The 24,407-nt window shown below is 37.9% G+C and overlaps 1 protein-coding gene across 2 annotated transcripts in view; it reads left to right on the top strand.

The window, feature by feature from the left end:
• Positions 1 to 24,407, top strand: part of pik3ap1 (phosphoinositide-3-kinase adaptor protein 1) — a 33,591-nt gene that overhangs the window by 1,532 nt on the left and 7,652 nt on the right. Inside the window, exons 3-7 of one of the 2 annotated variants that reach the window (XM_046401755.1) lie at positions 3,188 to 3,259; positions 3,375 to 3,451; positions 23,438 to 23,724; positions 23,942 to 24,086; positions 24,193 to 24,335. In XM_046401755.1, the coding sequence (XP_046257711.1) occupies positions 3,415 to 3,451; positions 23,438 to 23,724; positions 23,942 to 24,086; positions 24,193 to 24,335 (612 nt within the window). In that variant the 5' untranslated portion in view covers positions 3,188 to 3,259; positions 3,375 to 3,414. Of the gene's footprint in view, positions 1 to 3,187; positions 3,260 to 3,374; positions 3,452 to 20,856; positions 21,467 to 22,329; positions 22,756 to 23,437; positions 23,725 to 23,941; positions 24,087 to 24,192; positions 24,336 to 24,407 lie in introns of those variants that run through there. The other variant, XM_046401754.1, reaches the window with a different exon arrangement.

Below are 24,407 nucleotides of genomic sequence, written 5' to 3'. Positions count from 1 at the left end.
TCAGTCAACTACTCATTTAGTCAGCCAGTCATGGACAACTCTGTAAGCAGTGTTGGAGGCTAGGACCCTGTCATTTCATGAAAATTGTTCAGTGCTACATGCAGCCAAACAAGTTTCACTTCCCAGGTATAAAATAACCCCAATCTTTTGTATTTTGGGGCCCATAGAGCGTGCACACTAGTGCTTTCCTTCGGCCAAGCATCTAATTACCGGTTTAGCCCTTCACTAACTCCAATGACAATAAAATGATTTAATCATGTGTCTCTTCTAGACTTTGTAAATGCTGTCAGACCACATTCTGATATTGAGGCAAGTCATTTCACAGGGGTTGTGATGCTCAAGAAAATGTATTCACTTTTTTACAACCACTTCTTTTCCAATGTATGTTTATAGGAAAACGTCTTTTTGTTCCCCTGAGCATCGCATGAAACAGTCTTCCAGCTTCTCAAATGTGAATATCTGCTGCTTTTCTCTGGCTGTGGGAACTTATGACTGCCATATTTTGCTGTGTTTTTAACATTTTATAGACTAGATGATTAAGTGAGTAACTGAAAAGATCTATATGTTTATAATCTATAATGAAAATAATAAAATGTAGTTCTAAAATTTGATCAAAGAATTATAGACCACTAACCAAACTAGTCATACAATGTTAGCTTTTGACACTGTACAGTGCTGCAGACACATTTTGCTAATATAAAGTATTGAGATTTCATACCCAGCCCTGTCTTATGGTCCAGAAGTAAAAAAGAAAACCTGAAAACCTTGTACTCTCCTTGACCTTCCTGTCCCCTAAATTGAGAGATTTACACAGTTCAGCTTTGCAAAATGCTGTGCATATTAAACTGGGCTGATAAGGCTTATGCTATATTGAATGTCATCTCGAACATGTAAAATCTCTATCTCATCCTCTAAAATATGCAACCATTAACTGGTATCACTCACTCAGCATTATCGAGACTTTTAATTACTTGTGTGACAAGTTGATGAGCACGGCAGTGTCTGAAGGTAAATGAGAGTCACAAAGTCCTGTTAATACTAAACAATTTTGGCATTACAGGTCTGAATCATTTCCTTATTGATTACTAGACTTTGTGTTCTATTTCACACTTGAATTAATGTCTCTCAGCTTTCCCACCATCCATCTCTCTCTTTCACTCTCTCTGTGTCTCTCTCCCTGGCATGTGCTTCAGTTCATTATTTCCGTCATTTCTTGGTAATTTGGAGTTGGCTGTTTAAAACTTAGAGCCTCTTATTAAGTTTTGGCCATGGTGGATAAGAGGCAGGACTGTAAGAGCACAGAGATAAACTAATCATCTTAAAACCCTAATTATTAGTATCTTACTGTGACAGACTGTTTTTGCGAGCCAGCCAAATTGAGCCTCAAATGAGGAAAGGCATATCTGTGGAAGTGGTAATAATTTTAAGTCATCTCGATCTGGCTTGGTGTGCCAGAATTCATTAGTGCAGATTAGCACTGTGTGTACAAAGTAAATGAGATATCTAATAGCAAACGTGGAGGTCCGGGGACTCTTAATTTCCTCCCCAATATGAGGGATGATTTAAGAGGTGATTATATATATTTTAACATTGTGACTTCTGCAATGTAGATTTGTCTGCTCCTTTAGCAAGTGCTAAACGGTTGACCTCTCACCTTTCTCTGGATTCCAGCTGCAAAAAGGTGATGAGGATGAACCCCAAATCAGATTAAACTGTGTTACTGTGATGCAGAGGCAAGCTGATTTTTTTTTCAGGAGGAAATGAAGGAAGTTAATTATGTGTGTAAGGAGAAGGTTGGGGGAAAAATAATAAGATTACAAAGAATAATTTGCTGATATAATTACACCAAAATTGGGTACACACAATTGTAAAATACATGTATTGCTTGACCTGGGTTAGCCAGTGAAATAAATCCTCCTTCTATAGCCTTTGTTAATTTGTTTTTATCATCTCCAAGTGGTGTTTGTGCAGGCAGTTCAATTTGCATGTGTAATTCCACTGTGCAAATTGACAACAAGTAGATAATTCGAGGAAATAGGCTGGTTGCAGGCCCCTGCTATCTTCCCAAGCCTATTCATTTTGAGGAACCGCTGAGGCATGAAACTCATACATCAACTATTTCCTGACAACGCTTAGGCTTATTGTCCCCTAAAATGTCATTACAGCCATTATTTATGAAGCTAATTCATTTATTAAACCATATTTACTCTGACAGAATTTGTCACATTCTATCCATATCCCGAGCATTGCTTTTGAACAATGTCTTTCAATGAGTATGTGTGGACACGTACGGCCTCACAAAGTTTTGAATCAACCCTATTTGTCACTCATAATGGTTGGAATATTGCGAAAGACGCTGGCAGTTCTCCGCTTTATTGACTTTATTCATGGAAACTTTTCACGGCAAAAGCCTACACCTGGTGTCACACAAGTCCACAGAAAATAGTGGTAATAGCCTGCATCCTTTGTTTGTATTTTTGTCCTAATAAGGGAGAATTAACGTGAACGTAATCAGATGGGTTATATCTATTTTAGCAGCACTGATAAATCCCCCGGTTTGAAAGCCTCCTTCCCAAATGAGTGTGTATTAGTCTCTGTTAACGCATTGCAGTCAGACTGAAGCTAAAGACTTCTGGCTTCGAGCCTCCTGGCCTGTTGCTGCTGACTTATGGATGTGTCAGTTTAGCGCAGCACACTTTTTGACACTGTGAATAATTTGCAATTGTCAGTGATGAAGTAACACATAGGGGGGTCATACATTTTAATGTTACATGTTCTCTCTGGATTATTCCGTCATACCATTCTCCTGCATCTTTTTCCCTCGACTTACCTGTCACCCAAAAGCACTTATCACAGCAGTGGCGATGAGTTGTGTTTGAACTGTTTTAAAATATTGATTTGGAGGCATGACATTTTAATTAATACTGGGTGTTAGCTGTCATATAGGCAGCCAGCCTCATTGGTTAGAATATGAGACAGGCGAGGTGGGGGCAGAGAAGATAAGACTAAAGCACTTACTGTGAAAAGGCTGTAAAAAGGGATCAATGTGGAGGGAGAGAGACAGTCATGGGCTGAATTTAAGGTGGAAAAAACAGTAATATCTGTGCTCACTGTATTTCTGTCAAGGTCTATTCTCTGGCCGATAACACAAATCATTGAGACACAGCGTGCCTTCTGTCTTCCACAGGTTGCAAAGTACATCGTGTTATTGGGAGTCTATGTTGCCAGCATGCTGAGAGACAACCAGGGGGGAAATTAGGTAACTTTGTAGCACTCCATTGAACAGCAATAAGCTTTTAGGGCTTAGCAAGCATAAACACATTAAACTGATGAGATTCATCAGCACTCTTGTGTCAAATCTATTGTGCCCACAGGAAGAGCTCAGCGGCACCAAACTGCAGAGTGAGGGAAGGGATGGCTGTGTCCCTCAGATGTTTCCCGACTGAGTCAGGTGATCACTTGTATAATATATAATAGTTTCATCATCATCATAGTTTAATATCGATATATAGTTTCACCTTGGAATAGTAGACATATTTAGTCACTTGAACTGCCTGAAAACAGCAATAACTGGCTCCAAAAAAATCAGCAATTATTTTCATGACTGAGTTATCAATCCACTTGATGATGCAATTAAAGACTAATTCTGTTTAATGTGAAGAATAATAGGAAAGTTAGTTGATCCCAAAGTGGTGAATGTGCTCACTTAAAAATCAGAACAGTAAAGAGATTAACTTTACTGGATTGTGCAGACAGACACACAGCCAAACAAATATAAACATATAAGTGTTACATAGAGTTAAGAGCCGGACAACACATCCTGCAGTATGTATGTACAGGGTTGTGAAGCAGGACACTGCTTAATAAGTTACTATGGAGAGGTGGATTAATAAGCATATACTGAGAGTGTACTAAGCACAGTATATAGTCTTTGTCCTCCATATGGCAATGAAGAGACATTTTGAACATATTACTGCATAATATTTATACTACATATTATATAATATGCATATACAGTAAAAGAATGCCCACTGTTTGCTCTAACCTGCATACAAACAGCAAATTCACACCACAGTTTTTGAATTACGGACCAACAATCAGCACAATAGATGTGTTTATGTTGTGTGTGCACCAGTGATAAATCTATATGCAGCAGATTTAGTTAATTGTGTGTCTAACTGAAAAACCATAATGCCAGCCTTTAAACAAGAGCGCATAAAACATTTGCTCATTTGCAGTTAGTTCACCATATTTGATGTTTAATAGGTGTAATCTCAGAGCTTCAAAACTGGAGGACTTTACCCTGATAAAGTGATACATTTAAATTGAAATATTTCTTCTCAAAGGTAAGAAGACCCTTCAACTTCATTTCACCATTTATCTGTTGTCTCTTCCTTGCCGAATCATTATAGCCTCTTGCGTTTTGGATAGTTTCACAGGAGGCAACCAGATCGGCATGAAATTAGCTCAGTCTGAATCTTTATATGGTCCAATCAGATGAGCTGAGATTTAATCTCGGCTGGCCTGCCCTACCAGAATCCGACCCCTCAGATGAAATGGACTACATATTCATAGGTTCACTTGCATGGTTGATTATGGCAGCATAGATGGAAGGTACAACCTTTCTTCTGTTTATCTTTATTCCAATTTTCCTGTGTGAGAAGGAAGATTGAATATTGAATTTGAATTCTCTCCACTGATTGAGTCAAAACCAAAGGACATGTCCATGGCATGTCATTCGCCAGTACAAGTAAATTTGTGAACAAATCACATTAGATTTTTTTACACAACCACTTGGTTCATATTTCATCCAAGTCCTAGACTGATTGTGTAATTTTTCCATAGTTTCCAGCAGTCCAGTCTGTAGAATTCGACCACAGACATTGTTGTGTGTGCCCTTGTAGCTATTCATTACCTTGCCTGACATAAAATAATACCTTTGAATAATCCAGAATATTACCTGATGAATTAATTATGATGATAGCATCTATGGTAGGAGGCTTAAATGCCATCTTAAATTACATGCAGACATTAGAAAACTTTCAACTTGTCTTATTTGCATAAATAGAGCAGAAGTATGCATAAATACAAAGGCTTCCTTAGGAAAGAGGCAAGTACATTGTCTGCGAAGACTGATCCATTTATTGTAGAAATTGTAAATCACACAATAATGAGAAGAAAATAGATAAAATGCTCCACTTATGACTGATTGTAGGCTTGATGTGAATAGATGATTTTTTTCCTACATACAAAACATTCTCTGTTGTCAGCTGCTGATAGGACAGTGTGGGATTACCGACTGAGTTTATATATTTAAATAAAAGCTCTATGTGTATCAAAGGTTGCACCCTATCAATTTAAAACTGAATTTCTTTTTTCAATGAAGCTGTGGCAATTTTCCCATTATTTTATTTGAATGTCAGAAGTGATTGTCTCTTGCAACAGTTCAGCATTTTTAATTGACTAAATGGACAAAATGCTGCCAATTTAAAACTGGGAAATTAAAGTAGTGTGTTCCCTGATAAGAAATGTTCGGTTGTACTGAATCAAAATACCGATGTACTGTTTTATTGTTATGTTTCATTATGTGCGCTGGGCAGCAGTAATATAATATGTAAAAGAGATCTGGTAGAAGAGGAACAGGATGTCTTTACTAAAGCCTGTAAACTGCACTAACCAGGTAAACTAAAGAGCAACAGCATTATTATTACTCAAAAATTCACAATGTGTAATTGTAATGTCGAATTAATGTTAATGAATGTGCAGAAAGGAATGCTGTATCCACCCTTCTTGTCTTGCTGAACAAAAAAATGGCAAACGTTGTGATTTCTACTCGTGTTGTTCTTTCAATAAGCCCTCCTGGCCTCCATTTACCCTTAGACAAGGATGGCTCTTTCAGCAGTGGCAGTTTTTCTGCCCATTTTGATCCCTGTTATTCTAAGTTTTTAAATCAACTTATGAATTCTTGTAAATATGTCACACTCATTCAGATGTCTCCCAATGTGCTCCATGGTCATTATCAGAATATTTTCTATGCCATGTATTTATTTTCAGTACATTAAAAAAAAATTATATTCCCCCTCCATAACATAAGAGCCCACTGCTAATTAAGTTCATATGCACCTACAGTAAGTTCACAGGTAAGCTCCACATCATGGCATCATGGCACAGGAGGAGGGAAAAAAAGCCCCCATATTGTGGAAATCTCCTTCTCCTTAGAGAAAGAGAGGGGGAGAGAAAGTGGAAGAAGGAATGCCTTGCCTTCCTCATTACACTGCTGTCATTTACTCTTCATCCCCCGTACTCTTTAGTGGCATTAAGACGGGATGTAAATTTGACAGTTAACGCTGTTAGAAAATGGCTAGTTCAAGAAGGGCAGGAATTAGAGATGGGCATTAGACGCTGATAAGCTCCTTTCCTCTGCCGCGGCGGCTGCTTAACATTCATGGGAAAGTCATCATCAAACAACGTTATCACAGCTCTGTTGACGGCTGAGGAACATCATCACTATGATAATTTTTTTTATAGCTGTGAGCCAAAAAAGCACTCTTTTATTTCAGCGGTTTGTTAATGAGATAGGAGCTTGTTGGTATGGGCAAATGCAAACTTGCCACTCTCCAGCGTTTGTTTGAGTCCCCCAGCCCCCCTCGCATGCCCCCCGCTGCACCCTCTCCACACTGTTTAATGTTGCAGAGGTGGTGGTGGTGGTGGGGGGTTAGACATTTTAATGTACTCGTTTCGAAGTGCTCTGTGTACATTGCTGAAGGAGGGCCTTTATGTGTACCTTTGCAGATCAGTCGCTCAAAGAGAGGAAAACACGGTTATATCAACAAACGCTCTCTCCTAACAGCCCTGTAGCTGGCACCTGTCACTCACCTGGGATTTAGCCATAGATCTGAATAGGGGGAGAATGCTGAATGTTGAAGCTGAGTAAACTCCCATCAGCAATAGCATGTGATCCACTCAGCTTTTAATGATGAAAAGGCTACTTAAACTGTTGGATCTTGAGGCCTTGAGTAATTATGGCTATAAATCATTTGCATTGTTTCTTCATATTTATTCATTAATGCTCCTAACAGCTCAGTTCAGGGGTTTCTTGCACTCTGGAGCAATTCACATATGTGCCTTGCTGCCAAGGCTAAGCAGCTTTCCTTTGCATAGGGATGCAAACTGTGGGCTGCAGATATGGAAATCTGATTTTGGCTTTATCACTGTGTGTGTTTGTGGAGTGGGTTAAGAGAGACAGATTTAATCTTTGGAAATCCTTACCAGGGGAGATGACAAATCATCTCTAACTTGCTCTAATTACTTCTAAAAACTTTTTGTTTGAATTACTGTGAGTGCGCAAAGGTAGATGATGCAAGGTGGATGAGGATCATACATGTGATGTTGTTGTTAGACAAGCCTTTCATTTATATGTTTTACAGTTGGAAGTAGTCAGTGTGTATATATCCAGAATTGTGGAATATGTAGTCATGGGTCAGAATAAATGAAATGACTCCTTAACTCACAAAGGATTTGTTGATGTTGGTAGTTGAGTACAAGTTTTGTTACTGTGGGGTCTATTGAATTGGGTGAAAATTAAATTCAACTGAAACTGAATATTGTTGCATTAGTAGAATTAAAAGATTTACATTCAGAAGTACAAAAATGTTCATTAATGTGTTGTCAAAGCACCATATAGGTGCTATACAGCTCATAACTTCACGCCACCTCTGGTGCTTTCACAAGTTACACAGTACATTAAATTGATCCATAACAGATAGTGAATCCAAAAGGGGGCCACTAGGAAACAAGCAGCCAATTCAAACCATAAACTTTATAAACAAATGAATTAATAGCTGAACAACCAGCCCATACACTATTATAGGTTATGGCAGTCAGGTACCTCGTATCCAGTAAATATATATAAGTCACATCCTTGAGTTGATGCTAGAGCTGCAACTGTCACTGTCTGTTAATTCTAACAAATAAGACCCTACTGTGTGAGGCAAAAAACAGCAGTTTGTGTTGCATCTTGCTGAGACATAGTGAGTCTTCCTGAAAGATTTGAAAAAATGTTCTGGCATGAAGTACCAAGATGTCAAAACCAGGTAGAAGAACACACAGCAGCGATCTGCCTGTCTCCATGATGCAGTGGAGCTCTTGGTAATCAGTATGGCAGATGTAAACCAGCAAAAGTCAGCGCTTTTTGGCATGGATTTAAAATTCTGTGCTTTCAGGTACTGTAGTATGTAGTGTTTTTCACAGCTTTTTGACACTGAATTCATAATGATAATTGCATGGCACCTAGGTTTGTAGGCATTCAGCTAATGAGCGGACACAAAAAAGGAAAGCAAGAAGACAGAGCACCAATGTTGTTATGTGATTTATTCCTGAAAAACCGTACTTTATTAGTTTGACACATTATGGTCACATTAAGTGCTAGAATTTTAAAAAAGCATATCACTTTATAAACCACATTGTTTTGATAATATGCCATTACAATGGACTTTTTTTTAAATCTAATATTATGTGTTTATAAGTGGCTTGTTCCACCATGAAGATAGATCATAAGGTATTAAGACATATATGAATCAAACCATAAAATATACACCTGATAGCACATTGTCTACAATTAGTTAACCCCAATGAAAACCATCCATGAAAATTAATTGTACAATCTAGAAAAAATACAGTTTAATGTTGTTGTTGAAACACTGCTCATTCATGTCTGGCTTTGTATTTTCACAGAGCGGTTAATGTGAGTAGTGACAAATCCCCAGAGTATCGTTGTGTACGTCAGCTTGTTGTACAAGTTTGGAGTTTTCTTTCATTCCTTGGAAAAGTGAGTACGGTGCAAATGAAATGCAGATGTGCTGCGATCTTTTTGGATCCACAGTAATTCTGCCTTTTGAGTCAATTCCACATCATTATCTCAACTTTGTAGTGGTCTCTGAGCCCTTTGTCATGTTAGTTCAGTTGTCCTCCATACTGTAAACCACCATTGCTCTGTGTGTAGCTCTGCTATTTTCTGCCACTTTAGGAACATGGAAACAGGACAAAGCACGTTCTTGTGTTTCTTGGGTGCAAAAGCATGGAAAATAGATTTGTTCATGTAATTTGAGACAGAATTTGTTGCTTTGAGAATACTGTTTTCAGTCTTGATGTATGCCTACACATTTAATTAACCCAACAGTGATTTGGTATTTTTAAGTGTTTATTATTCTTAAACAATTCAGTTCCATCTAGGTTATTCTGTTCACTGAATCTTCACATGCAACCAACCAAAGAAAGTCTGAAAGAAACATTTCAAGCTTTGTTGGAGGATCTGGGGCCTATGCTTTACCAGCTTGTAAACTCCTCACAACTAAGCCACAGTTTGGTTTGCTTTATTTATGATAATGAAATGTAATTCCACCCTTCACTGACATGCAGTGCTCTTATACTCAAGTAAATTATTCTCTTTTTTACCATTGCTTCCATATTTTGAAGCCATTACTTAATCACATTGTCAAAATCCCCATTTCCTCTCATCAATCCTACGATGAGCTTTATTTGTGATCCTCTCTTTCTTTTGCCCTCACCCACTTTGTTCCCTCCGTTTCTTTCGTTCAATTTCGCTCCACATTGATGTTTATTTATTTTTTCGAGGATGACTGGATTACCCCTACTGAAATAGCTGTTACTCAGATTTTAGGTCATCTACCAAATCCATTAGGGGAAAATATCCAAATAACCCCACTTTTCTCTGCCATGCATAGTGGTCTGCTGTTTCTCATCTTGTAGCTGCAGAGGCTTACGGTGCTATTAATAGTAGGTAATCTGCAACAGTTTTGTCTCTTAATATATTTAGGGTTATTGTGTTCTCACAAATAAATATGTGGCAGAACTGCCCAACAGTATTAACAAAAGTAACTGGTCGTTTGGATGCAAACTAAACATTCTTGTTTGCCATTATTATCAATACCACAGAGGCAAAGTGACAGCCAGCTGTAGCAGTTCTCCAAATTCATACTGTATTAATTTGTAATTAGCGGGTTTAATGAAACTGATACTGCAGTATTAGTTATTAGGTGTACAGTTTCAACAGAAACAAATCCACTCATTCAGTACAATAAAAGTGGCCACATGAAAGAAATAAAGTGAAGAAGCAAAGAGCATTGAAGCTAACGAAGTGTATTACACACTTATTAAAGTAATTTTCACTTTGCCTCCCAGACCTGGCCAAAAACACTTTTAAATTCTCATTGTACTCCAAGGTAGGCTATTTCCTTGTTAACTTTGAAGTAAGCTCAAAAACGTATAGGTAGACAGGGGTGGCATCAAATAATCAGCAACTTCAAAAAGCATGCTGCCACTTAGCACTCCTAAAGCTAATGTCCCCAAGACATTCAGAATGGAAATTATTCAAACTCATTTAGTGGCAGCAAATTGGTCTAAGTTCAATCAGAAAACAGACTGACACTGAACAAGTAGTGCAGCCTAATTATACTTGTTTGTCAAATGAAAATTTCATTTGGGCAGAAATGAAACCTTCCAGCAACTTCTTTTAAGGTGAGCTCCTAGTTGTATTATCAGCTAAATGCAGTAAAATCCATAATCATATGATGATAATGAAAATGGAGCCAATGTTAACATTCAGGCTTTCGATGCCCCGGGCACATGGCGATAAAAATTAAGTACCATAGTCCTCTGCCAGGCACGCTGACACCCGGGCTGGTCTTTAGCCTCTTAGATGCGTTTTTGCATTTTAAAAACTTTATCAAAGCACTGTTGCAATGTGGAAAATGTCAACGTGAAATGCACTGAAGGCAAATTGGAATTTCATTAATAGTAAAATTATTGCTTTTGACTGATGTATTACTATGCTTGTTAAGAGCTGGAGAGTGGAACGCTTGTCTGTCTGGTCGGCAGTCTTGCCTCTTCTTGTCCCATGCCATTTGCTGAAAGTTAGGGATCTACTTTCCACACTGTAAAATATGAAGTTGTTAAAGTTGCGGGAAGTGAAGAGTATCTAGTTGAAGACCTTCATTTAGTGTAGTGCAAATACTAAGTCTCACAACCAGGATATAAGTGAAGTTACTGAGCCTATTACAAAGAAAAACATAAGGGATGAGCACAGTAACAAAGGCTCTTTACAACTGTATTAATATCTGGGTAGTTTCATACTTGCTGTGTCTCTACCTGCTTTGACATGGAGCTGATGTTCACCTCAGGATTGACCAATACAATGTGGATTAGTGCTGTAGAGCAGTGAGGTGTCTTTTCATTGTTAAACGGGGTCACATCTAATCTTAACCATAGAGAATGGGCCCCAGAGATCCCACCGTGGACTGGTAAATAGACCTAACCTGGTGTGAAGGTATCAGTTGACTGAGACTTGTGCTCATTCATGAAGCCAGTGTTGTTTATTGATTTACCTTGTAATCCTCTCTGTGTCAATGTCGTCAATGATGAAGGAGAAAATGGGAACGGCGTGCCAGATGGAGGACATTTTCTGACAGCAAAACCAGACAAAAGATTAGCTTTAATGGGGTGCCCATGTTCTCTTGTGGGGTTTGGATATGTGGTTTCAGACTACAAGTGGACCAAAATTATACCAAAATAGTACAATCTGTATTAACATTTTATAACATTGTATGTGGTAATTTGGTATTTTTCATGACCTCATTTTTTGTTTTTCTTTAAGAGGGCTCAGACAAATTTCAGTGATAGGTGAAAAAATAAGAAAAAAATATGAACTGCCATCACCACTTTAAAGAGGTGTTGGTATTCTGAAGGCAAAAGTATCTTATGTTGCATGTGTACCAGTAGGTTATTCAGAAAACTCGATGCTTGATACAACATGAGAGTGTATGCTAGCCAGTTTTGAAATTAACTGTATTTTTCAGTTAATCTTCTAAATATTTTGGCCAACAAAGAGAATCAGCTTACAAGCTAATTGTTTTCAGCTTGAAGCAGCTTTCTTTGCTAATTTAACAAAGGGACTTTTGCTTTTTAGACAGTCGCTTCATGTTAGCCATTGGCAATGTCTGATAATGCCTTAGTAGTTGTGTTTTGATTTTGACAAGTTTTCATGACAAAGGAAGTGCAACTCAAGAATTGACTCAACACTACCTGAGTCTAGTGCTCATATCTGCACTGTCTTTCTGTGAAACAATGCATCTGATACATGCAGAAGTATTAAGTATTTGTTAGTATTGTTTATTGTACTCTATCTTAGCATCACAGGAAGGATAATACATAAAGGTTTGCAAAAAAATTGTTATGTTCTCTTTAGGGCTATCATAAATACATAAAATATTTCAACACAAAACTTCTGTGACTTACTTAATTTAACTCTACATATTTTTGTAATGAACACAAATGAAGATTTTTTTCTTGCTAAATGAAACTAACATTTAACATACTTTATCTCTCCCTTTTTCAACCTAAAGATTATTCAAGTAATACTCAAGACACAGACCAATTCTCTGACTTGTTTATCAGCAAGCAATTGCATTACTAGTAGTTATTTGTATTTGTAATAGTAATATACATTGTACTTTGCATACTTCTAAAAATACAAGAGGATACAGGAATTTGTTTTCCCTTGGAAATATAAACACATATTACACATTATTATGAATTAAGTAAATAATTAATAACACTGATCACTATGTACAACAAAATGCACATTTTTAACATAATGTGTTAAAAACACGTTCTTGGTATTTTACATTTAATGCTACAGATTTTGAACCTTATTTGTTAGTAAGGGTATTTAGATTTAAGCCATTATCTTCATTGACTTAAACTCTGCCCAGAGAGACACTGTCGGGAGCTGTTCGCAAACGGAACTGATTTCACTGATCATCTGGTAAATTCCAGTAAGCCAGTTCCTCTGGCCCTGTTGATCCTCTTATGGCTTGAATCATGGTATGTTGGCTTTGTGTGATAGAAGTGAACTGTTCATAGAGATAGACCCGGTCACAGATACATGGCATGGACTGGAGACAGAGGGGTTTCAATAAAAACAACCCTGACATGATCAACTTACAGTGAAATATGCCTTATGAATTTTAAAATGTACTGTTCAGATCAGATTTTAAATGGTGGTAACAAATGAAATTCGGATATGCTCTCCAGCAAAGCAAATTAATTTTTTAAATCTATCTGATAATTACTGTAAGTGTGACATGACACTACAGGTCATGACAGTTAGTAAAACATATAGACGTCCCTTCCTCTGTAATGTCTACATTTAAACATTGCTGACAAGGTCAAATTGCTACTTGGTATTAACTGTAGGTTGTATTTTAAATCACACAACGTTGTCACTCTTTTCATCTAGTTTAATGACACTATTAATTGGATTTGTAATGATGTTTTGAGCAAACTTATTTCAACAGACATCTTTCAGGCAATGGCCTTTATGATAACGATGAGTTGTGCATGTCAGGCATACAGTAGCTGTGGAACAGATGCCAACATATTTCATACTATTTGTAGTGGAGTTCTGACCTCTTGTGCCTTATTGTGGTAGTGCAAAATCCTCATACCACAGTGACCGTGGTGGTAATAATAAGTCTGTAATGCAATATCTTTGTAAGTATGCACTTTAATTTTGAAAATTAAAGCTTGTTGGAGGTCCCTTTCACAGTTCCTCCATATGTAGCGCTTTATGAACCCCTCAGGTGACTTTCAAAAACCGTAATAAAAGTCCCTGTAGGAACAGGCTGGTTGGCATTTTGAAAAGTCCAAAGATGTGCTCCCCAAGGTTCCATTTATGGGCTGTTCAGACTGGAACTGTGAAGAAGCCTTTATCAGTTTCTTAAAGGACATATACTGTACCAGTGCTGGCCCACCCAGGCTACTGTACCAGCCTGTAATAGAACAAATTCGCAGTCAATGTTATCATCAGATCTGCATTTAATAACATATGTGTAGTGGTGCCCTATGGTTCTGTTGTTTTACATGGTTCATGACCTTTACTGTCTGACATCCTGTCTCCCTACACAATGAATTAATTAAAAATATTCCTTAATGTTTCACCAGTACTGCTTCAACTCCTGTCGTATCTAATAAGTCGGCTGGATAAGTGACCTTTTTTTACCTGTTACTGTTGCTAACTTGGACAACCAATCTTGCCTGGCATTGTGCCAACTGGCAAAACAATAAGAGTCTGTCAGTGAGAGTCTCTGAGAGGCCACAGATAAGTTCTGGAAACAGAACAGTTTGATATAATCAAAAATTCAGCAAAAAGGACATTAGCATACAAGAGAGGAAAAACTCCAAGATTTCCAATATATCAGAGGACACAATGAAATACCTATGCATTGGGTTGTTCCTGTCCACCATTTCTTTTCTCCCAAGATGCCAGTGGCCTGTAATTGTGTTTTAGAATGTATTAAGATCAGCATGTATTAAATCATTTACACCCTGTATGAATCCGGAAAACTTGACTGAAGTACTTCCCCTTACAACAGTCCTCAGTTGTCATTAAATATACCACTCAAAATAGTTACACACCTTATGAGGTAAAATTGAAGAGGAAATTGCTTTAAAAGAAAAAAAAACCATTTAACATGTCTAAGGAACATCTTGAGCCAGTACTGTTCAGAGTACGAGTATTCATTTTTATTCTCTTGCTGTCACCTGTGATCTGTAAATCTCAAGCGCGTATTTAAGCCAATACAAGGGAACTAAAGAGATTCATGGACCCCTGCATATTGCTTTTGCTATTGTTGATTCATCTTACGAATCCATCTCTGCCACCCGATGAATCCTAATGAAGCAGAAATCTGTCACATTTACTCCACAATGAGGATAGCTGGCAAACTTTCTCTGGAAAATGAAACTATTATCTTCAACTAGACACGCACAGGGCTCAATATAAATAAATAAAGTCACACTTATCTAGTGGCCAGTGTGATTACTGTAGCCAAAGCTGACATTCAAATTGACTGTCTTATCATGTTGAAGTGATTTTAGCTGAGTGGAGACTGTAGATGAAAGCAAAATGATCTTTAAATAGTAGTTAAAGATGGTTGCTCGATAACTTGTTCCACAACAGTTTTGATCAATGAAGCATGCACTCAATATATTGCCTATTTAGATACGTGAGATAAACTTAGCTGGGCTTCTAAATGATTCATAAATTATATTTCCTTCAGTAAAAGGTAATGACTTCATGGCCTTGTTGAATTTTGATGTTGGGACATATTTTAAAAGCTTCAGGGAACTTGTGGTGAGCTGGAAAAGACACAGAGTATTTTGCCTTCTGTTTCTTGTATGAGTCAACTTTTAAAGCATGGTAAAATGTTGAATTCTTATTTCTTTATAATATGTGTTTATTCCATTTGCTCCAATAAACTGGCAAAAATTCTTAGGTTAAAACAATTAACTGTTCTTGAATCACACACATGGATGTTGACCACACGTGAAACGAAAGCGAAAATAGTCCTTTAAAGAATATTTCAGGGAAAGCTTTGACTACCTCAGGTCTAAAAGTCCATGAATTGAATTTGCCTTGCTATCATACGCCAACGCCTGTCAGATGGGAGCTCTGGCTGTAGAAAATGTCAAAGCTATTTTCCTCTTTACCAGTCAATGCAATGCTTGTTTAATAGTAATTGGAATCTTATCCCGCTGTTTGCTCATCATTTCCTGTGCCTAGTTATTCCCCACCTAAACTCCATTTAAGTTTTTAATAACATTTTAGAATAGTTCCCATTCAGGTAAACAGAATCTGATTACCTTGATGGATTGAAAATGTATGTCTGACGGTAGTTTATTTGATTTATTTATTCAAGGGGCCTCAAATGGAGGCACTTTAAGTGAGGCAAACAAATGGCTGCCGTACCTCTTCCAGGAGCACAGTGGTTTACAGAAACTGTGAGGTTTTAGATTTTGTTAGCCTCCGCACTTCTCTATTCCTCTCTGGAGAGACACTAAGAATGAAAATAATGTCAGCCAGGCTTGATTTGTTTGTTCAGTCAGATTTTTTTTGGTCAGCATATTATTGCTGCGACACACTGTATAATGATGGGTTCCACAGTCCAAGAGAAAAATACTGTCTAGTGGGGTAGTTTGTGTGACTTTAGATATTTCTAAAAACTCAGTGCCAGAAGCCAATGAGCAGGAGTCTAAAACTATTCTACGATAGTTTTAGATTTCCCTCTTTCCATAAGCCTCTCATTGTGTTAGAAGACCTGCTTTGTACAAGTGCTTTCCAGCTGCTTACCAAATGAGGTTATAGTGTTTCCCTATCAACTGTAAATTTCAATAATTTGTTGGAGGGGCCTCTCACTGTCAGTTTTTATCATATTATCAATGACGACTCAATTTTCCTCTGCCACTCCATCTCAAGCACTGACCCCCGGCCCTATTACAGTCCTGTAATGAAGTGCAATGGAGTGGTAATTGGTCCACATTATACCAGATCAGGTAACATTAGACTTATTTTCTTATCACAATGAGCCCTGCTGGTGACTCTCAATGAGAAACCAAACACAGTTCCTTTCTTATGCAGGCTATCATCCAAATAACATTTCAGACAGGGACCCTTTCCCCATTTCAGTTTTCCATTTCAAGATTGCACTCCATCTCCTCGGACTGTGCTTTGTTTTTAGTTTCCCCCACTTTAAAAGTCTACCAAACAGCCTCAGTGGCAGTGCAGATATGAGGTAGAGCTTTCCCAGCATGGGGAAGTACAGTAAATGAGACGGTAACATGACCATTATGTCGGCAGTACTGTAATAGATGTACAGTGCTCTGTTTCCCCTCTGTTAAGGCCTCCTGCCTTAGAGTGCTTGGTGCTTCATGACTTTAGTTTTGATATTTTTCTTGTTATTCTGTCATTGCAGAATTTCACGCCTCTCTGCGAACTGAGCAAATTTCATTTCATTGAGCTTATGAAACTGTTTCAAAGTACAAAAATGCATTTCTTCCATTCCTCAAAAAATTATCTTTTTGGAAATACAAAGTTTTCAACCCGGAGGCGCATTATGTGTATGCTACTGGAATGAAATGCAGATCAGAAAGTTGCCACAAATCAGTTATTCTTAATTCCCATTACAACAGCTATGTGTATGTGTCAGCTACAGTAGACACTTTATGACTTTGAGTAATAATGAGTCGACTAAGAAAAGTTGCAAAATTATTTCTGCCCAGTTTTAAACAATTATGCCAAAAAATTAAATGTACAGTTCCTGGTGAAACAAGGCAAAGCAGCCTCATATTTAACTTCACAGTAAGTGGTCAACAACAAACAGCTTGTCATGACTCAGGTCGACCCAAACTAAAACTAAAGGTCAGTAATAAAGTGGTTGGCCTCCTGTATGTAACACTGGCTAATCCAGTGCCAGTATAGCAGAATATCACTGCTCAGCTGTGAAAGCTGAACTTTTGTGCTCCGAGAGGCAGGATGTCAGGTCTCTGTTGTGAACTGACGCACACTCCCTGGCAGAGCCGCACTGTGTGCTGAAAACACACTGCAGACTAAAAGGACAGGATATTGGATAACAAGGTTAAAATATAAGAGCAAAAATATTCCCTTATTAAACTCAGGCTGCAGGGATTTGATTTGAGCCACCTAATAGATAGTGGTTTCAAGGGAGCCCAAACAAAAGGTAACAGGCCGGTCATGCTTATGGTAGCTAATGGCAGAGTTAGAAGAAATTAGGGGGATTCTTTTTCTACAGGAAATTGTACTTAAAGACGGGTCATGGATCACCCTGCTCTTCACAGGCAGCTTCAGAAGTCAGAGGGTGAACTTTTGCTTCGGCCATTAAGAGGTCTCTGTCATAGAAAGAGGTCAAAGCAGAAACCAAACTAATTGTATGATTGGAGGGAGGCTAAACTGTGTAAATTGATTTTGTGACTTAAATTCATGGTTAGGCAAGTGAATAAACTCATGCCTTGTAGCTATAGTTAAAGAAACTAAAGATTGAGGACAGGGCAAACTGACATGTACAGGCCAAGATAAACCAAACACAGAGTAAAAGTTTTAAACCGTGATACACCGAGAACAGCTTTTTGGCTTTGATTTGACAACTGTCTTCAAGTTTGTTGAATTCTACTCGAGATGTGATGGTTTGGTGTTTTGTTGAGCTGTTTCAGGTGCTGCCACAGAATTTTCTGTGAGCGCTTTGTTGGGCTGTGATCAGGTTCATCTATTCTCATGCAATGATCGTGATCATCACTCATGATGGCTCTGTGTTTATTGGCATTTGCCTCACCTTCCAAATGGTTTAGTGGGTCTAAGCCATGCCAGGAAAATGTGCCTCAAGTGTAGCCTTCAACATTTTTCACACACGGCATAAGAGTGTGTGAAAATGGCTATAGGCTTCTCTTCCTCTCTGTAATTTGTTGCTGCATCCACATCCACTTGCTAACAACTTAAAATGACCCTGCAGTCAGATGCGTTCATCTGTTGTTGCCTGTGTACAAAACAGTTTTTGGATAGTGTAAATAGACAACTTGTCCTTCTCCAATGTTTCTAAGGGATGTTGCAAAGACTCTCACTTTCAGTTTTCCTGAGCATAGTAACTACCAACAATACAGGAACAAAAACAATCTTTATTCATTCATTTAGTCTATAATGGAGACATGGAAGCAGATTGGCATGGTGCCCAGCTTCCAAACTGGCTGCATCACCAGTGAAGACGAGACCAGTTAAAACACTGATGTTCTCATTATTCTATAGTATAACATAATGCAATCAACGTTTACTTCATAATGATACCTTAAAGTAAAAAACTTGTCTATTCACAGTTTTAATGATGAGTAAATTGAGATTTTGGACACTTATGACTTGGCATCATTTTGCATCATCACAGACAGGTACAAATCTACAAAACAGTAGTTTTTGCAGGTAAAAAACTTCAGGAATTGCAATGAAGGATTATTGTTGAAAACAGACCTAGCATACATACTTGGACATACACTCAAATAAGATGGTAGACAGTAAAAATAGTAAATAGAGAGCAATTGCAGACACAGCCATTCCCCCTCCCAAGAAAACAAAATACCCAAACTATACTCCATAAACAAGTAAAGTTCTTATCTTTTCCTTTACCAGTACAACAATGAGTCCATCTATCCAAAGCAAAACAGGCTGCATCTGCATTCCCACAGAAGGTATATTCATATTCTTCCAGAAGTGTGCAATTATCCCCTGGCCTGCAGAAGTCCAAACAGTTTTCCTCTGTTGATGTGGCATGCTGGTCTTGTCTTTAGTTCAGTCTTCCACACCAACTTTAATTTAAGCCATGTAAAAAGAGTTGGTGTTTGAAATTGTTCCTGCCAAAATAACTCCCCACAGTTAGAAACTTGTTGTTGAGTCTCTCGCTAAAATAGTGCATTTAAATAATGCATTATACCCCAGTTATGATGTGATATTACTCCTCAAGTGTCTTACCACACCTCTCTAGAGGTACCTGAATCCCTCATGTGTTTCCCTGTCATGGCTTTTTTCTGTTGTTGTTCACTTGTCTGCATAGTGATGACTTATGGAGATGGCTTGTTGGCTAATGCGATTGTTTGCTGCCCTCTAGTGGTTGTATCACTGTGGTGCTTTGTGTTGCAGTCAATTGTGTCACATTAGAGGAAATTCTTGAGGAATGTGGATGTTCACATGTTAAGTAATAATGACACCATACAGATGACTCAGCTTAGTGACTCATTCCAAAGCAGTAACTCTAATATTAAAAGGGAGACAACTCTGTTAATACCCCCCCCCCATTATATTATTATATATAAATGAAATATTGATAAGTGGTTGCTGTGCTACAACAGGCACCTTCACACCACCGTCTGAAATAATCATTTCCAAATGTAGTCATGATCATAATTAAACTTTGAATTAAGTCAAATTAAATTGCCTGAAATTACCATTAATATTACCACTGATTCTAGTAGTACAGCACAGTTACTGCAGTTCTGTATGAGGTTTTTCCAAGTGGTGTTGATGTACCTCAACAGAAGCCCTTTCACACTGTATTCTCTCCTCTATATTCCATTCAAATGTATTAAAAAGTGTAATATGGTTGTTAGATAAGCTGTGACTATCAGTTGCGTTTTTAGAAAGTGTTATGAATATGATAATGTTATTAATGGTTAGGAGGGGTTTCCTTGACCTTGGCCACAATAATGCATAAATTTCTGTTTGTATGATTACAGTTAAGGTTGTACTTTATTCATCCCTAACCTCTGCCATTACATACAATTAAAAGGTAAGAAGAAAGAAAGAAAGAAAGCAAAAAATAGAGCCATGTAATTAAATAAACTTTAGACATGATTGTTAAAAATAAAGAAGGGTTGAGTTTTCAAACGAATTAATTCGGTCCACCATGTTGACTCCATGTCAATGGTCTCATAGCAATCATCCTGAGTGTTTATACAGCATAAAGACTAAAGGGTGTCAACACTTAAAACAATAATCTGTAACAATAACAATGTGAATATTCACAGGTGAATGATTGGTTATAGTTATAAACCAGTATTATAGACACTACAGGTATGGAATTTGATGGGTTGTCAGTGTTTCTGTCGTTCATCAAATTACTCTGGACAATATCATTTGCCACTGTTGTCATTGTAGTTGTGATGTGCAGCTTCTTGAGTTCGAATTATTTTGTATAGTTATTGTTATCTTTCCTGGTGTGGATGAGTGTAAGTGTATATTAATGTAATGCATCATATTTTATTTTCAGCATTTCTATTTCTGAAAGTGTTCACTATTGTCTAATATTAAGCTTTACTGTGTCTCAGCCTGCTTCTGTTTTAATGCCTTTAGAAATACACACATGTAAATTTAGAATTATCTTTTATATGAACAGCTCTGTGGGGGTAGAATCTAAAGTGTGTGGAACATGAAGTTTTGAAATGATTGTTTATTCAAGATAGTTTCACTCTGACAGTGGGCTGTCAAGACACAACTCATTTTGGTAAGGAAGTGAAAAAAAGAAACAAACATGTACCTCAGGCAACAGGTGAATTGATGCGTGTGTGTGTGTGTGTGCCCGTGCAGTAGTTTTGACAACAGAGAGCAAACGCACATCGAAAGTGTTCTCTACACAAAAGACAAGAGGCTTTGCCTGCTTTCTACGTCAAAGTATGCCTCGAAATTCAACAATTCAATTCAATAACTCTTAGCTGCCTGATATTTGTTTTTATTTCCTTCCTATGCAAACATAAAATAACTTTGGGTGAGTGTAATCGCAGGCATGTCGCATGACATGACACCACTATGGTGCATTTCTCACTTCTTCAAGCGTTACAGGAAGTGGGGCAGAGTCACCAAAATCAGGAAACTAAGGGCTGCTAAAAATACAGCTAAGCAAAGACCTAGAGCTGGTGAAAGCTAAAATCGTCTCAGTTGAAGAGGAAAGGAGCTTAAGTAAACTTGAGAAACCAAAAGGAAATATTTGGGATGCTCCTTGTGTGGTGATTTTGTGCACATTTGAGGCCATGGAAGAACCTGTCTCAAGTACTGAATCAGGTAAATATTACGTATCTTCTATAATTGTCTTTGTAGCCAGTTCTAGCTAGTGAAAGTATATTCCTAAGATATATTTACATACGATTGCACTAATGGTTGTCATGCATTAACTAATACGGTTTACTCTTTTAGAATGTTTAATCTTCTTAAATATGATATGTTTATTTAACTGAACTTTATTTAACTGAACTTTTATTGGGGTTTTTTTTTCTGAGCTTATAAAAAGAGGAAGCAAGCGTCTCAGCCTTCCTGCATGGTTAAATGTCATATGTGGGTTATTCTATAATTTCCCACATCTAAATTCAAATCATTCATGTTTTCGGTCGGTTAAGAAACAGATGGCAAGTCTGTATGTCTCTGTCATCAGTGGGAACTGTGATGAAGGTGAAATAGTCAAGTTGGATTTCTTTCCCAGTTAGCGTGTACAGAGGTGAACTTGACCTGATTAAACACTGTAATGAGTCAAACAAAATTACTCTGACCAGTGTTGACACAGTGCAGTGTTTGCACAACTCCTTGTTGGCTCTGCACTGACATATCAAACAAATCGGACATTCATTCTCTAACCACAGTCACCTTGACGTTTTACAGCCAGACAGCTGGTATGTTGTGAAGCATTTCCCTGAAAAGCACTGCTTGCTGGAACATGGAAACCAACACATAGTATGGCCAGTGTCATATCATTAGTGTAATTTCTAAACCAATTATTTGATTGTGATTCATTTCATGTGGTTAGGTTGGGTCAGTGATGTTTAAGAGGAACTAATGATTAATATTTTCCAGCTTTGGTAATGCAATTTTCAGACTGTTTGAATGCATGTATTGTACATACTAATCACACTGTAAAATGTTCTGTTTTTCAGCAAATTCTGAACTACTCTCACCTCATGAGCTGTTGATTCTGCACACGGCTGATGCACACGAATGGGCAACATATTTGCAGCAGATCTTGAAAAGCTCTCGCAAATTCCGTAAAAGGTCTATTTTGCTTTATGCAGTCGGGCCGGCTGATCAGCTCCATGGATATAACTTTGAATATTTCCAAAGCTGTAAAAGCATTGTGCTGCTCCTCACAGGAGCATTGCTGGACATGCTCTATGACCCTGAACTTCGGGGAGCGCTTCAGAATCTCCTGTACCCTCCACACAGAGTGGTGGTACTGCTGTGTGGCGTGTCAGAGGACGACATACTGACAGAGATGTTCGAAGACTGGCCGAGTTGGAGAAAACTCTCTGCTGAGGATGAGCCTGCTGTCTACATTTCCACCATTTTGGAGTCCATTACTGACAGTATGCAAGACTTATCACACTTAACTCTTTTGTGTACGCATTATTATAGCTATATTTCTGAAGCCTTTTCCTAAGACGACAAAACTATTTAGAATTTACCGCTCAGTGGCCATAAGAACAAACATATTCAATTAAAGGGTCAGTTCAGTCAAATTACAAAATGACAATATCTCATTTACCTACATTGCCATAATTACTTTTAGATTTATGTGGTAAAGGTGTCAAACTCTGCTCCACTGCGTTAGCAAAAGAATGAAAACTTTATATGGTGGTCATGATTTGACAAAAATATTTTAAAAAAAATATCAGCAGCATCATGCCTTTCCAGAAGCAGTGCTGTGATTCTTCAAGTTAATCCACAGAACCAGCAGTTTGCAGTTTTCACTGAAGGAACAAACCCTGTGAAAGTGACAGAGTCTGTGGGTTATCAAATGTTTTGAGCTACAGAAATGAAATGCCATTCACCTCCACTGTGTTGGTGCTGGCAGACATTTCGGAGATGGATACCTCAAACCTCAGCATACAAAACCAAAACTATTCACAGAGGCAAGCAAGAAAAGTTAAGTCTGTAAACTGAGGCTCTGTAATTAAAGAAAACAAAAAACAACTGTGTACAATATTTAGGTGACCATAAACGTGATTGATTTTTTTTTGTAATAGTTCCTTTGTTTTTTATTCAAAGGTGGACGAGTGAGGGCTCAGAGCGAACAGCAGTGCTGGCCTGCAGCATACATGAGCGAACATGAAAGCGAAGCTGCACCTGAAGCAGCCGTAGAGTTGCACAGCGCAGTAGCCTCTTTAACTGAAAATCCCACCTCTGATGAAAAAGAGGAAGAGCCAGGAGAGCAAACAGAAACAGTCCTGAACAATGAAGAACCGGTGAGCACGGGGAATTCAACTGGCGAGGAAATGAGTACACCCACGCACCTGACCTGTCTCACTGTTCAACCAAACAGAGTTCTGTGTGGGGTAAGTAATTGCATATTAAAAACATTGGGACAATATTAGGACCAGAGCTTAATTGTGTGAGAAACCTGATTAAGTGCATAAATATTTAGCATTTACATTTTGTTACTGCTGCTGTTTGAAGCAAAAGAGTCTAATTTCTAGATTCGGAACTGTTCCTGAGTTAGTTGAATGTACTAAGTAACCATATTAATTCCATGTTCCTTTTTCCTTTTTTTAGAAATGCGAGACACTTTTTATCATTTTCACGCATAAAATAGATGATCAGTCCGTACCAGAGGTGGAGTTTTCAACTGAAAATGTAGCTGCAAAAAAGGTTCCAGGCACTGTGGAGAATGAATACACTATAAGTGTGACTGCACCTGGCAAGTATCTCCAGGAAATCATGTGACATGAATCTCTTGTCTTTGATGGCAAGATCTTGAAAACTTCAATCAGAAATCACTGTATTTTCTTTCTTTTTTCATCTAGATATGCCTGCTGGAGTGGTATCACTCACCATGTACACCGACCAATCTTGTGTCAGCTTGAGACCTGTTACTTACTATACCAGTATGGGAGAAGTCAGTCGGTATCTTGAAAAGGCCACTGATCCTGTAAACTTCATCTGCCAGGTGAGACTCTAAGTTATAAAGGAAACTGGGTTATTGTGAGTTTTGCTCGTTTTAAATGCTGTCCAGGTTATA

Source organism: Scatophagus argus, chromosome 10 (genome assembly GCF_020382885.2).
Source record: "Scatophagus argus isolate fScaArg1 chromosome 10, fScaArg1.pri, whole genome shotgun sequence".
NCBI classification, from domain to species: domain Eukaryota; kingdom Metazoa; phylum Chordata; class Actinopteri; family Scatophagidae; genus Scatophagus; species Scatophagus argus.
Note: the sequence above shows the minus strand (reverse complement) of the source record. Positions and strands in the feature narration are given on the sequence as shown.